This window comes from Arthrobotrys flagrans (assembly GCF_004000055.1).
Source record: "Arthrobotrys flagrans strain CBS H-5679 chromosome Unknown unitig_1, whole genome shotgun sequence".
NCBI lineage: Eukaryota > Fungi > Ascomycota > Orbiliomycetes > Orbiliales > Orbiliaceae > Arthrobotrys > Arthrobotrys flagrans.
Genome location: NW_027137556.1, coordinates 1602512 through 1616488, shown reverse-complemented (window position 1 = coordinate 1616488; position 13977 = coordinate 1602512). Strand labels below are relative to the sequence as shown.

Sequence of the window (13977 nt, the reverse complement as noted above, 5' to 3'; positions counted from 1 at the left end):
GAAAAGTGCCAGCCAGCAAACGGCAATTTTACTTCTGCTCAAGTTGCCAGCACACCAAACAGTCACTTTCAAGTCAACTGCATTTGCATACGATTGACAAAACACACGATGGCATGGGCTGTTAGGTTAACGTCAACGTGTACATACGGGTGAAGGGATTCGATTCAAAAAAAAATTATACCAGCATGCCCGCCATGGATTGTTTTACTGCTCTCGGGAGGCCAGGCATGCGACCATGAATTAATATTAAATCCGGGAGGGCTACCTATAAATCCATATCATATCGTTATGCGCTCATAGCGGGGGCCATCCCACGCAATCGATCCCGACATCTCCCCCTCATTTGCCTCCATTCCCTCGCTCGATTCGATTCGTTTGGGCATTCAGGTACATGGACGTTCTTGGTCGCACCTGCCAGTCATAGCTACATTGACTGATTGATTGACAGGTATTACCGTAGCTTGATTAGAAAAGGTGGCGGTCTCAGTTCTCTGTTCCGAGGGGAGCCGGAGGGTCCAGTTCGCCGTGCCCTGCTATGCTGTGATAGGCTTAACCTTCCCGGTCGTCTCTGCCTGCCGCATTCTTCTCATATTACGTCCCCTGCTGGAAAGGATGTGGCTTTTTTTTGTCCCTTCAACGCACTTTTTGATTCCCCACGAAACAATACTTTCTGTATCTATACATGCATGAGGGCTCGAGGGAGGGGCTGATAAAGGTCGAGGGATGGCATATGGGGCGGATTCTGTGAAGAATCAACTGCTACCATCCTGAAGGGCATCGCTTCTCGCCGTTGTCAATCGGCTGACTTCCTGCCAAACCTTCACCCAGTCCAGTCCACCCGAGGGCCCCTTCAAGTAGAGTGGCTCCCTTTCGAAAAAATCTGTGAGAAATTGAAATGCGGAATTATGGTCCAAAAGCATTCGGCGGTAGACACTCAAGTCTTCGGGTGTATACCCTGACATGCTCGGGAACCCGACGGTCGCACCCGATTCCCTGGGAGTCCCGACGTGTCCGATGATTATTCCCGCCTTCACTCCCCGTACCAATTGGTCCCAAAATTCGCGATTTGAGTAGCACGACGCCTTCAGAATGTAGTCCTGATGCCTTTTCAGCTCGAGAAGTACTTTTTCGGCTCTGTCCTGAAGTACCTTCCTGTTCCCCATCATCACTTCGGTTTCGAAAAGATACCCTCGGATTATTTCGACAGTGTCGTAATTCAACTTGCGTCTAAGAGATGTCGCTATAGTACGGTCGAATCGTACCGCATTCTCAAGGTCGTCAATCCAAACTTGCAGCACGAAAACCAATGCTGCCATCGACTTAGGAGCCGGCATCGGCGACCAGAATACCCATCGTTTCAAGTCTTCGAAGACATCGCATCCAGATTCCTCCCCTCCCATGACCTTCTGTGCTTCCCTGTAAAATGGTCGCAATACCACATGTTCGTTGCTTTCGTCCTTTGAGCGGGCAGCAATCCTACGCTCGATCGATAGTAGATTGTAGCATATTCCATCGGCTCCCATCTTTAGCAACGTGGGGACGAAGGCGAGTGGGGAAGCAATCTGATAACGGGCGAGCATCCGCATCTGCTCGATTGCCAATTTGAGAGATGCATGTGTGTTTAGTCTGATACAGATGCTCATTAAACTAGTTCGCAGGGATTGATCTACCTGCCGGACCGTCCCATGCGTATTGAACACTGGGTATAAGCTGTCGACCGGAATCGAGCTTGCGATGGGACTGTCTGCTGATAGAACATCGTCGAGGGGAAGTTCCTCGCATTGTTGAATTGGAGACAGGCGCTCCGAGATTCTGGAACATGTAGGGAGATGTTGTTTGGAATCCTGGGTTTGGTGAGCCGCGCTACAATACTGGACGGCAGAACACCTCCCGCAGGTAAAAAGGTTCGATGTACAGCCACATTTTTGGCATGCCGGCTGGAGTTGTTTGCAACGTTTGAAGGGCATCTTTGCAATATCGGCCTCAGGTTTCGAATTTGTTGGGCCTTCGAAAAGGCAGTAGTATGTTAATGAAACAAATATTAATCTGGACTCGAAATGTATTGAATATCGAGGACCGGTTTGTTTCGAGCGCCTCGATGCTGAAAACACTTAAAACTGTCTGATGTTTAAACCGGGTCAGTTGATCGTTATTGTTGTGCGTTCAGGATCAAATTTGGGGACGTCATGGCCTATAGCCGTGGTCATCCATGGACGCGTACTTTTGGAGAACAAATCGCCCAGTTGCTAGTTGCAATTCACAAGATCCAAATTGATCGAATAGTCTCGAACTCACATTACTGAGCTTCGAGCGGAATACTCAAGATATCGAGATTAACACGGCCCTCGTATATGTATATCGACCTATCCTACCGACAATCGATGAAACCTCCAAAGAGCAGAGGGGACAGCTAAAGACAAGTCAGAGATGTGTTGGATGTGGTGGGAAACGCCAAGACCTTCGCGTCGACTGCTGTTTTGGGAAACTACGATTTTTTGAAATTCTTGTGCGACAGTTTCAATTTCAACTTCAAACTTCAATTCTCGAATACAATTAAACCCGGCCTCATTCCTTTTCCGACATATCCCTTCTGGTGGACCGGTACGAACCTGTTTGGAACTATAGATCCTACCCACCGAGGAAAGGCTGCGCATGACCTGCTGCAGATGCTAGAGTAATCCCGGCTCGTTATGCCCCTCCGCTGTCCCGCCGGAGCGACTCGAGCAGCTCCATTCGTCTCCTACGCTTCGTCGCTCACATCTCGTCGGATACCACTTCGAATATGCTCCTCATGTCGAGCTCGTCTTTCATTCCGTGGGCTGTCGACACAGCCGGATCGCCGGCGACCTACTTCTCTTCGATACCAACTTTTGGCAGATAATTTGCCATCTCGGTCTCGCAAACATGGCTTCCAATACCCCGCCAAGGCTGTGGCATATTATGCTACAGATGCTTCAGAGCCCACACCGCCTAGGAAAGCGAACGAGATGCTCACTCCTAAGCTTGTTATCCTTGGAACTCCTGCCCAACGTCGAAGCGTCGATCCTTTAGAACTCGACCCTATGAATAAGGATCAACTCGATGGCCTCACACGGGCATTGCAAACATTCGAATTCAAGGTGGAAGAGGCAGAGGTCTCCAATGAGATTTTGTTATTCAAACCAGAGAGTCTCCGAGTGTCTAAATCGAGATTTGAGCAAGTGCTCAAAGACCTTGACACCGCCTTCTTAGGACCCCAAGTCAAGGACTACCTTTCTACAACGGAAGTAGATATTGCTGGTGGGGTATCAAAACTCAGGAAGGCACAAGCTCTCAATCTCGTCATGCGACAGGTCTGGGGTGTTCAAATAGATGAGGAAATTGCAGCAGAGATGGACGTTATCAGAGAGAAGGAACTCAAATTCGAGAGAATGCATCTCTTCTTCATGATGATGGAAGGTAATTACACGGCTTATACCCTTTGCAAATTCCCAGAAGATTTCTAATCTGTATGTTATTAGGCGGAGATATGCTTCAAAAGCTTGCAAGCCGTAACCGTACCCGTATTATCCTCAATTCGAAAGCCAACACCGTTGTTCTTAAGGGTACGAAGGCTAGGATTGAACGCGTTGAACATCAATTACGGGATTTGCCGGCACGAATCATCGATAGCGAAGTCGATATCTCTTCTCTGTTAAGGGTGGGGAATGTCACGGAAGCATATATACCCAGTATATCGCGACTCACGTCCGTCTTTTTGGACATCAAAGACGAGAAGGTAGCAGCAACATTTCCATTGACCCGTAACAACTGTGTTAACTAACTTTTTCCTTAACAGCTTACTCTACACGGTCTTAAACCATACGGTCCCAGAGATATATTGGATGCAAAACGTCTTCTTTTTAACTCGACCGACCTCCACTTCCGACAAATGTACAGTTTGCTCGGCGAAACCAAACTCACTTCACCACTAACGGGAGCTCTGTATCCTGTTACAGAGGACCAAACACTACCATGGATGTATCGTGGTCGAGAATGGTGCCGCTGGCGCAGTATACGGACACCCAGGTCGAAAACGATGGGATCGATTGAAGACGACCTTTTACCAACCATCTCTACACCATTATTGAATCCTGCGCGGGGCGACAAAGTAGGATATAATGATATTCGATCACTCCTCGACTCTTTCTCAGCAAATACTTCGACGTCACCCGGTTATACCGATAATACCGCCAAAGAAGTAGATACATCCGCCGCAGCAGAAGAATCGGGAGCTCCCTACACCACCCCTACACCACCCCACATCCCACCGGGCGCCGAAATCCAAACAACCTACCGCGCAGTCCTCGGCCAAATCCTCCATTCCTCACCAACCCTCCCAAAAACCCGTGAACCGAAATCCCTCAGCGATCTCTTCGCCTCAAACCCTTCGCATGTTCTTTGCAACTCCGTCCCTAAAGTTCTTGACTTCCTTTCAACCCTCAATCCGGTTACGTATAAATACGACTTCAAAATTCTTTTAAAATTCTCCCCTTCACCCTGGAAGCATCCCAAGAACTTTGAGCTCCTGCCACCGGTAGAGATGGAGTTACAGATTAAACCGGATACGAACGAACTCCAGGCTTTGAAAGTCGCAGCGGTGGAGAGCCATAGCATTGTCGACGTTTTGATGCCAAGGAACGCATGCGACTTGAGATTCGTGAAAAGAACGTTGGCAAGAGTGGAAGGGAAAACAAAACAAGTCAAGAATTACATCAAAACCGCAAAGTTGGATGTATTAGGCGAAGATAGATTGGAAGCTGGAGAAATGTTGGAGTTTGACATACCAAAGTGGATGGTGAAGGATGCTGATAAGATAGCTCCGGTATACGAAGGCCCCGATGCAAAAGACGAGTATTCCGGATCGGCATTTTCTACGGCGCACGAATATACAGATCCGCTTGAGACCGTTCCGGTTAATTACTTTTTCACGGGGTTGGAAACAAGATCTTCTACGACATTTGACTTTGACGGATCGGTGTTGGTGTATACTAAAATCGAGGCGGGTGCTTCCGGCGGCAGTTACGATGAAGTAGTCCTTGAATGTTCAAAGGAACAAATCGAATACCTCACACCGCTGGAACAAACGACCATAGGAAGGGAAGACGAAATAGAAGAAGAGAGAATAAGACAGAAAGCTATGGATGAAATGATGGAGTTAGAGGCAAAGGAAGTGGAGAGGGCTACGAGAGATCTGAGAGCCAGGGACGAATATGTGCAGGACATGCAGAGCGGTCCGGTGTTTGAAACCTTGGATCGTGAGGAGCTCAAAAGGAAGAAACTTCAGGAGAAGAAGGAAAGAAGGGCACAAAGGAAGGCGGAGAGGCTGGAGAGTGAAAGGTTGGAGCAGGAGGCTAAGGCGGCAGCGGAGGGTGGATCAGAGACTCCTGGTGAGGGTGAAGAGGGAACCGGGCCGACTGAACTTGAATATACGACTGAATCCGGAGAGACCGTTGAATCCGGAGTGGATATTGAACTTGAAGCAACAGCCGAAAGCGAAGGGACAACCGAAGCCACCACTGAGCTTGAAGCAACCACCGAACCCGAAGTCACAACGGAGTCCACAACGACATTGAATTTGGCAGAAACTGAACCCAGCGAAGCTCTACACGCAGACTTGGAGAACCTAGAGGCCTTAGGCGAAACCGAAGAAAACACTCACGTCGACAAGCAACCGACCGGGCTAGAGTTCTTATACGGAGAAGAGGAAGAAGAAACAGCATCGGAAATCGAGGCATCGGAACCTCAAGATCAAGAGTCTGTCGAGGAACCTCCAAAGACGGCCGTAACCGAAAAACCAAGGGTGGATGATGAAGACCCCGACGTCATATCCGATGTAGTGTTCCAGCGATTTGTCCATACGGCTAGGAAGTTAGTCGAGGCGGTGGAAACAACAGAGCCTGATCATGAACGGGTTACACCCAAGAGGTTGTAAGGATGAGACCCAAAGTGCCCAAAGCGTCTGGTATAGAAGTGTATGTGCGACGCATTTTTCAGGTGTACGATATTATATGGGGGGTTCTCTTTCTTTTTTTGTATATACTTTTATGTAATATAAAATTTACACTTCTATAGATAGAAACTATGAAGGAAAAAAGCATTTGAAGATTACAATCCTGTCTGTTGCTAAAATCAACGGGATGCATAAGGAATACTAAGCAATACTTCAGTAAACGATACGCAGAGAGGTACTGCAAAGAAACAAAACGAACCCAAACCCTCCCAAAGGGATCTAACTCCATGCGCTTTTTGTAATCGACCACCAGGCAGTATGCACATCGAAGGTGAAAGGAAAATTCTAATCCACAAAACGAAACGAAACGAAAAAAACTAATCGCTATCATCACCAAAGAAATTTCCAGTCATCCATTTCGGCCGCGAAGATTGTCCTCTATTCGCGCCACCGCTGCTACTGGAATCGCTTCCCATCCATCTAGGCTTCTTCGTAAACGCATCTCCAATATCATTCATCCACTTAGGTCGACCGCCCTCACCGGTATCGGTCGCTGTATCAATCGTGTTCTTGACACGATGGAAAAACGCTCCAATTGCCGATTCTCCTTCTTCATCTTCATCTTCATCTTCATCATCGATTCTTCTGTTAGGCGGCCTATAGGGTGGTCTTGTGGGTAATGTTGAGGATGAAGGGTTTTGTTGCGGTGAGCTAGGCCGCGGGCTTCCGGTAAGAAGCCTAGACGGCGACAGGTATCTCGATGATAGATGGGTATCTTCTCTTTCCACACCGAGTAATCCACTGTTGCTATCCCCGCCCGCTCCCGGAACAGTCCTGCTCCTCCACCTTTCCGCCGGTCCAGCCCCTGCGCCTCCCGCAGGAGCTCCCGGAACATCACCGATTTCCCTTTCAATCAAGTCTCTTCCATATCTCCATCCGCCGCCCAAGGCCAGCTCGTCCTCTTCATCCTCCTCTAACATCCCACCCCCAAATCCAAACCATCCTTTAACCTTCCCATAAAACCCAAACAACGTAAACCCCACAGGGATCAAAACCAATATAGGAAACCATTCCGAAAACCCCTGTCCGATCCTCGTCAGATTGATCGATCGTCCAAAGAAATCATAAAACACGCTCTCCTTCACAATCGTACTGGGCAAGAAATTCGTAAAATTGTAACTGAGCGGGACCGTCAATCTGCAAGCGTAACTGGCATAGAAACATGCCGAGCTACCACTGGTTCTCCGTCGGACTAGAGCGTATCCACCCCATACTTTCACAGTCCGCATAGTGCTATAGGCTGCTATGCACATATATGTAATCCATGCGGCGGATATGCACTGCCCCGCGAAACCAACACTTCCTTTCGGTGAGTTTGGATGATGGATGATGCTGTACCCGACTATAGAGAGCTTATCGCTTAATGACGGCTCAATGTTGATGATTTCGGACCAAACAATGAATACCGATGCGACGGATAGGAATATAGAGAGGAAGCGGCGGAGTTGAGGAACAACATAGGTGTAGAGGAGGTGTCGTCCGTACGGTGACACCATAGGTAACGATTGTAGAAGGCGAGGGGTAATGCTGTGAGGGTCGGGTCGGAAAGTTAGACGTTTCGAGGCAGCTGAGTCGAGGACAGCCTGAGTATTCGCCGCAGAACGGACGAGAGAATCCCATTCGGCGGCATAACGGGCACGGCGATTGGATGCTAACCGTAGTTTACGGGTAAGCGAGGCCAGGTATTGTTCTGAGATTACTGCAGGTATTGGAGAACGGGAGCGGGAGCGGTCTAGACGAGCCGTGGACGGAGAAGCAGAGTTGGATTCGGGGAGTTGAAGATTGTCGACGAGCTCTTCGATCCATTCGCGGAATTCTGGGGCCGTATAAGGCGCTGCAGCCTTCTTGCGAATAGCTAGCACTTCCCTTTCGAGTTCCTCGAGCTTTTCAGTCGCGTTCACAAGGTTATCGTGGATTTTAGGAGCTTTCGTATGGAGTCTTCGGAGACGAGCCGCAACCGAAGCATCACGCCAGAGGTTCCGTGGTATAGCGACAAGGCCATGGCCCATAAGGAAGACGGCGAAACTAAGTGCATAGCAGTAGGACAGTGCGATAACAAGCGACTTGATAGATTCGGGGTTGAAGCCATTAGTCGCGATAAAGTAGATTAGACCAATGATACCAAGTGTAAGCATAATGATCTGATAGCGGATGTTCTCTCGCAGGGCTTCTGAGAAGCGCTTTTGCGGATCCCGGTGTCCGGATGCATGGTACGACTGAAGAATGGGAAGAATGGCCCTTGAATTCGGTGTTAGTTGATGTCAAAGAAGGAGAAAACAATGACAGGAAGCATGGCAGGAGCAACAGCAGCAGGGAGCCTACCAGGTTAATACAAAGCTGAGCCAGTATGCTATTCTCCAGGCCACAAGCAGCACCCTATGTGGTAGAACCACTCCTCTATTGCCACTACCGCCATCCAGACCACTATTACTGGCCAGATCGATGGGCACAAGGACGACAATCGAACACGGGATAACCAAGGCTAGGAACACGGGAACGAGAAGGTACTGAGGGGTAGTTCGGAGGGGTAGGAAGAAGCGTATAAGAAGGAGCACGAAGATGGCGATGGTGACAAAGGCTATTGCCGACAGGACGCTGGAACCAAGTGCCATCGTGGACAGCGGTGGAGATGGTACGTATCCAGAAGATGGAAGTCGAAAGATGACGGCTGTAACGATGATGATGATGGGGATGGGGATGAGGAGACAAAGGGGTGGCGAAGTCCCCTGAATGCATGAATGAACTCAACAGCTTGTCATCCGCGTAAGCTTTGATCCTTTATTACGACCCGATGGGAGACGAAGTTTCCAGGGCCAGCCTTTCTTCCCGCAGAAGCAGAAGCATTTCGGCTCGAGCCTCGTCTGCTATTTCTGACTAGCTCAAAGCCGGCTGTTATGCGAAATTACGTTTTGATGAATTAATCGAATTAGCTAAGGTTCAGGGGAGGGATGGTTTGTTTAAGTCCGGTAGATCTCGGCGTTAAGAGAGAGAGACGAATCTTGAGAGAACAAAAAACCAGGACTAAGCTCGGCTGGGTTAGGTCGATGTAGACGGTGCGGCAGCCCCACACACGTGATGGCCGATGGCAGCAATTAGCAAATAGTATCCGCTAGTCTGGGGACTTCGATTTTCATTACCAATTAGAACCGTCTGCGACGCTACAATGCTCACCGATCGCATATCAGAAGTATCTTCGGGGACAACCTCAGAGCCCGAGGATCTAGACATCTTTGAATCCTCTCTCGCGATAATTTTCAACGACGTGCGCAACCAGCACGGCGAGCCAGGCCACTATGTGACTTATGCTTCTCCCAAATATGGCGAAATCAAGCTTGGGTTAGCAGATGTAGAGAAGGATCAAACAAGTTTGTTTTCTCATCATCTGTGGAATGCCGGTGTCGAGGTTGCAGGAATGATTGAAACCGGAGAGCTTAATGTCGAGGGTGAAACTGTACTCGAACTTGGAGCTGGTATGATAAACTACTCATTCCGAAGGCATCTATTACACCAATGCAATAAAACTAATCAAGAAGAATATATTAAGGTGCCGCTCTACCTAGCTTAATATCAGCTATCTCCGGGGCCAAGAATGTTGGTTATCCTCTATACAACCTCCCCAAAGGCGACGGACTGATACCAATATCACAGCCATGAACTTTTAGATTGTGGTTACGGATTATCCTGCGCCAGAAATTCTCGCAAATATCACATCAAACATCGCTCTCAACAAGCCAAAGTTCGTTTCTTCGGATATCCAAGTTTACGGCCATACATGGGGAGAGCTTGATGAAGAAGTAGCGAAGAAGCACGCACATTCCTTCTCGAGGATAATAGCTGCGGATACATTATGGATGACCTGGGAGCACGAGAATTTAGTCAAGAGCATGCTACACTTCTTGGACGATAGCCCGACGTCTAGGGTCATCGTTGTCGCAGGACTCCATACAGGACGGCAAAAGATGGCAAATTTCTGGGATGTTGCGGTGAAAAGTTTCGACATAAATACCATCAAAGAGCGAGACATTGACGGTATAGAGAGAGAATACAAGGCTGATAGGGGTGTAGAGGACGTAATAGAGAGGAAGAGATGGCTGATCATAGGGACATTGAAGAAAAAGTCCTCGTGATGGGGACTTAGTCTTGAGATCGTGCATGGAGCATAGGATAAGGCATATTATCTGTTACGGCGAATGCGAGCGTTTATGTATATACATGAAATCATCTAGCGAGCTTCATTCTCATTCTAAACCCGCATGGGTATCATACCTTACACCTTCCTGCGAAATGCAACAGTGCACACTGTACTCCCTTTCTTGCCTCCAAATGTGAACTCGGGGTATTTTATCCTTCCCGTCATCTCAAGCCCACTTCCATCCACTGTCATCTTTTTTACGAGCTCATCCTCGGTCCAGTTACAACTGGTAATTAGCATAATGCCTCCTTCGGGTTTTAACCACTTCGCCACTTTCTCTGGATATACTTCATATATCCTCCTCCCAGATCCATCATCAAGAACTTCATCACTCAACGATATTGCGTCGAATGTCCCTTTGTCCAATATCACATCGAATCCACCTTCTTCGGCAACCCGCGATCCGAAGAAATCCAACTCGGGAGAACTCTTTATAATATCCAATCGCAAAAAATTCACACCCTCAGCATTCGGTGTTTGTTCTGCAATATTCTTGGCCAATTCTACCGACCCCTCGGAGTAATCAACTCCGACCATTCCATCTCCTTCAAAATCTCCATCTTCAAGTAAAGAGAACAGTAAATGTCCATTTCCAGTCCCCACGTCCAAAAATGTTGTGGCGGGGGGCAGTGAGAGGTCGTCGGAGGTCAAGTATTGATATATCCGAAACTCACAATCAGAGTCTGAGAACCATACTGTGCCAATATCCGATGGATTGGAGGAGTGGTTTGTGAGTTCAAGTGCATAGAGGGAGTCCCAGCTTTTTTTTATATCAGATTAGTTATTGGCTAGGGATGGATCTAGGAAGATGAAATCCCTTACTGAGCTTTTGTGCCGAGGGCACTTGGGGTTAGGTGCATCTCATCTTGAGGGTCTGAAGAGGACATTGTGAAAGTATAACTTATGCGAATGCCTGGAGGTTGAGACCGTTTAAGCTGACCAGGCCGACTTTGCGCAAAGAGATTTGGGTTATGGAACTTGACAACGCATAAAATGCAACGTCCTCGTTTGACCCGAGTGCCCTTTAGCTACACCTACATTAATCTCATGAAGTCATATCAGATTTATTGGCAATAAGATGTTTAAGCCTTGCGGTGAATGGAGGGACTTTAGAAATATTCAATTTTTCCTTTGTAAACAAAAATTGATAAAAATTACTCGCTCTGAAAACATCTAAACGGTTGAACCTATCTTCAACTCTACCTCAAATATGCACCAACCCAACCGCCTCTAAGAATTCCCCCTACAATACATTGAGAATCTCCATCCACACACCCTTACGCTGGGCCAATATCATCAGTTCGATATGTCGGAGGGCCTTGCAGAGGACCCATCTCCAACTCATCAGTCCCTCGCCTTCGCATTCTCTTCGATTCCTGCTTCCACTCTTTATGTCGTTGTTTGCTTTCTTTCTTAGCGTACTTCTTCTCTTCCTTAAGTCTCTTCTTCTCCGCTTTGATTTCTTTCTTCTCCTTTCGGGTTAATCGTGGGAACTCGCTGTCCGCGCCTACGAGGAAGCGACCTGGATGGAAACCGTTCCAAGTAACGCAAGCGATAGCCATAGGTGTGGCTTCGAGGGCGTAGAAGTACGATTCTGTAGTTGTGAGTTTGGTGTTGAAGGAGCCGCCCGAGAACTCGACGAGACGGAAGATGATTCGGATCTATAGGGTTCGGGTAATCAGTCTGATTTCTTAGTTGAGAGAAAGACGAGTTTCAAAAGGAACTAACCGTGATCATGAGTAAAGTGAAGTAAAGAATAATAAGTATCTGCTTCCAGCTCGAATCCCGATGAATTCCACAGCCTTGATTCCTCTCCATAACGGCTTTTACTCTGAATCTCCATGCGAAGCCTGAAAATACAAGGATCCAGAAGAGCTGGAATCCGATACCGCCCATGTAGATGTTAAGTCCTAGTTTCTGTGCGTTCGCGGCGTCGATTTTCTCTTGTTCGGTCGCATCTGAGTCTGTATCCCGAAAGGAGGCCATAGAGGCGCCAGTAAGCTGGACGAAGAAGGCACTGCAGGATCATTAATAACCAGTTCTTAAAAAGGAAGAAAGGTCTTAAGAAATCTCGGAGCGAGAAATGGTGAAGACTAACATAATATCCAACCATACGAAGATAACAGTCAACCGTTTCGCTTGGATACCAGCAACTCTTTTATCCTGAAGGTAATACCACACCATCCGCCCGAGTACCATATACGCGTACGCATTGATAAGTAAGGGAGAAAGATAAATGAGAATACTGGACGGGATACCAAGGGCATCGGATACTGGATTTTGTGTGGCTGCAGCACGAAGTCCGAACGCGCTAGTTTCCCAGGCGGCACCGACGATTATGACCCATGAGAGACGCCATTTGTGATGGTAGAAGGCTTGGAAAATGTGGGCAAGTGTGGAAAGACCGAAAACTATGGCGAATAATATGGCGCCTGGGAGGGATGGGCAGTAGAGAAATGTAGATTTAGAGTCTGGGCTGGTGAAGTCTGGAGGGAGTGAGGGGTTAGTTGAGGTGTCAGTAATCGGAAAACCTTTTCAATAGGAGGAAAGGGAAGGGATCTAATTTACCATAGCTAGAACAGTTGAACCCCATGGCGGAGAGTGAGGACTACTTCCTCCGAGAACAATCCCATACAATAAAAGAACACTGGCCAAAAAAGACACTAACAATATTGGGTATAGGTTCGAAATAAGATAAAATGATTTTGCGAATAGATAAATGAATGGAAGTTTATAATCTTAACGATGATGACAAGAACGATAGGCCGTGAGTCCGAGAAAGCTGCAGCTCCACTTGTAGAAGAAACACAACCGACTCTGTTTGCAATTACACTTTGCTTTGGTGTCTCGATATGAAGATTTCATAAGTGAAGAAGATCGAAAAAATATGTTCTTGAGAGGCAGTTTATATAATGTTATATTTTCAGTTGTATTCGAATATTCAATAAAATAAGTAATATGTAATTGGTCGAGTGTCATTGATATGGGTCAAGTACGATCTGAGCGTTTACGTTTTATAATTTTAATAGATATCCGGGGAGGGGGCACGATGTGAGAGTGCATGATTCCATACATCAATATACAGGCACCGGGGCTCCAAACCTAGTGAAAGAGGCACAACATCGAGGACGACGAATTGTCAGTGGCGCGAGAACCTTGGCTCGCATCCAGATACTTCATATTATTTGCTCTCATTCATTATGTGATCATAAGGTTGGTAGGAGTCGCTTATACTTGCACTCGGATTACGAGCACTAGCTGCTCATGTGAAGAAATTCATAGTCCAAAGCACACTCTAAGCACACATTCCACAAGTAGAGAAGTGGGCACACGACGTATGTTCGAGCCGCAAGCAGTGCTATGGGCTAGCTTATTAGGGTATGCTTACTTTGTAGCTTAATTTACTTGGCTCTCGAGTTTATGGAGCCCAAGGGAATAGTCCGGCGAAAGAAGCTTGAAGGCTAATTTTACACTGCCAGGTATATGACGATTGCTTTCGGATACCGGGAGCCTCTCATAGCTTAATCCTAAAATCTGCTAGTACTAATGTAGTCTTATAGACTGTGCCAAGTTTAAAACGTTTGAATTCGAAGTGGGAATTGTTCAGATTTGCTTTAATAATAATCCAATCCTCAACGTTAATTACGTTAGCTTGAACGATGAATCTGTCCCTTGCAGTTCATATCTATGAGAATTCGAATTCGTATGCAATCACATAGGAAACTCCAAGGAATATCACAAAAACATGGCTTTG

General features: G+C 47.2%; 6 protein-coding genes across 6 annotated transcripts; 2 read left to right on the top strand and 4 right to left on the bottom strand.

Moving 5' to 3' along the window:
• Window positions 1-752: 752 nt before the first annotated feature.
• Window positions 753-1643, bottom strand: DFL_008475 (uncharacterized protein; the record flags this gene model as incomplete). The annotated part of the gene is made up of 1 exon (XM_067638214.1): window positions 753-1643. One exon carries the CDS (start codon window positions 1641-1643, stop codon window positions 753-755), a length of 891 nt encoding a protein of 296 aa, XP_067486124.1.
• Window positions 1644-2690: 1047 nt separating this feature from the next.
• On the top strand, window positions 2691-5953 carry DFL_008474 (uncharacterized protein; the record flags this gene model as incomplete). Its single annotated transcript, XM_067638213.1, has 3 exons — window positions 2691-3438; window positions 3501-3757; window positions 3818-5953. The coding sequence occupies 3 exons, from the start codon at window positions 2691-2693 to the stop codon at window positions 5951-5953; spliced, it is 3141 nt and encodes a 1046-aa protein (XP_067486123.1).
• A 395-nt stretch (window positions 5954-6348) lies between these two features.
• On the bottom strand, window positions 6349-8643 carry DFL_008473 (uncharacterized protein; the record flags this gene model as incomplete). Its single annotated transcript, XM_067638212.1, has 2 exons — window positions 6349-8269; window positions 8354-8643. The coding sequence occupies 2 exons, from the start codon at window positions 8641-8643 to the stop codon at window positions 6349-6351; spliced, it is 2211 nt and encodes a 736-aa protein (XP_067486122.1).
• A 551-nt stretch (window positions 8644-9194) lies between these two features.
• DFL_008472 (uncharacterized protein) lies at window positions 9195-10158 on the top strand (the record flags this gene model as incomplete). Its single annotated transcript, XM_067638211.1, has 3 exons — window positions 9195-9501; window positions 9576-9622; window positions 9694-10158. 3 exons carry the CDS (start codon window positions 9195-9197, stop codon window positions 10156-10158), a joined length of 819 nt encoding a protein of 272 aa, XP_067486121.1.
• Window positions 10159-10298: 140 nt separating this feature from the next.
• Window positions 10299-11110, bottom strand: DFL_008471 (uncharacterized protein; the record flags this gene model as incomplete). Its single annotated transcript, XM_067638210.1, has 2 exons — window positions 10299-10983; window positions 11046-11110. 2 exons carry the CDS (start codon window positions 11108-11110, stop codon window positions 10299-10301), a joined length of 750 nt encoding a protein of 249 aa, XP_067486120.1.
• A 390-nt stretch (window positions 11111-11500) lies between these two features.
• On the bottom strand, window positions 11501-12816 carry DFL_008470 (uncharacterized protein; the record flags this gene model as incomplete). The annotated part of the gene is made up of 4 exons (XM_067638209.1): window positions 11501-11884; window positions 11952-12240; window positions 12322-12709; window positions 12792-12816. 4 exons carry the CDS (start codon window positions 12814-12816, stop codon window positions 11501-11503), a joined length of 1086 nt encoding a protein of 361 aa, XP_067486119.1.
• Between the last annotated feature and the right edge of the window lie 1161 nt (window positions 12817-13977).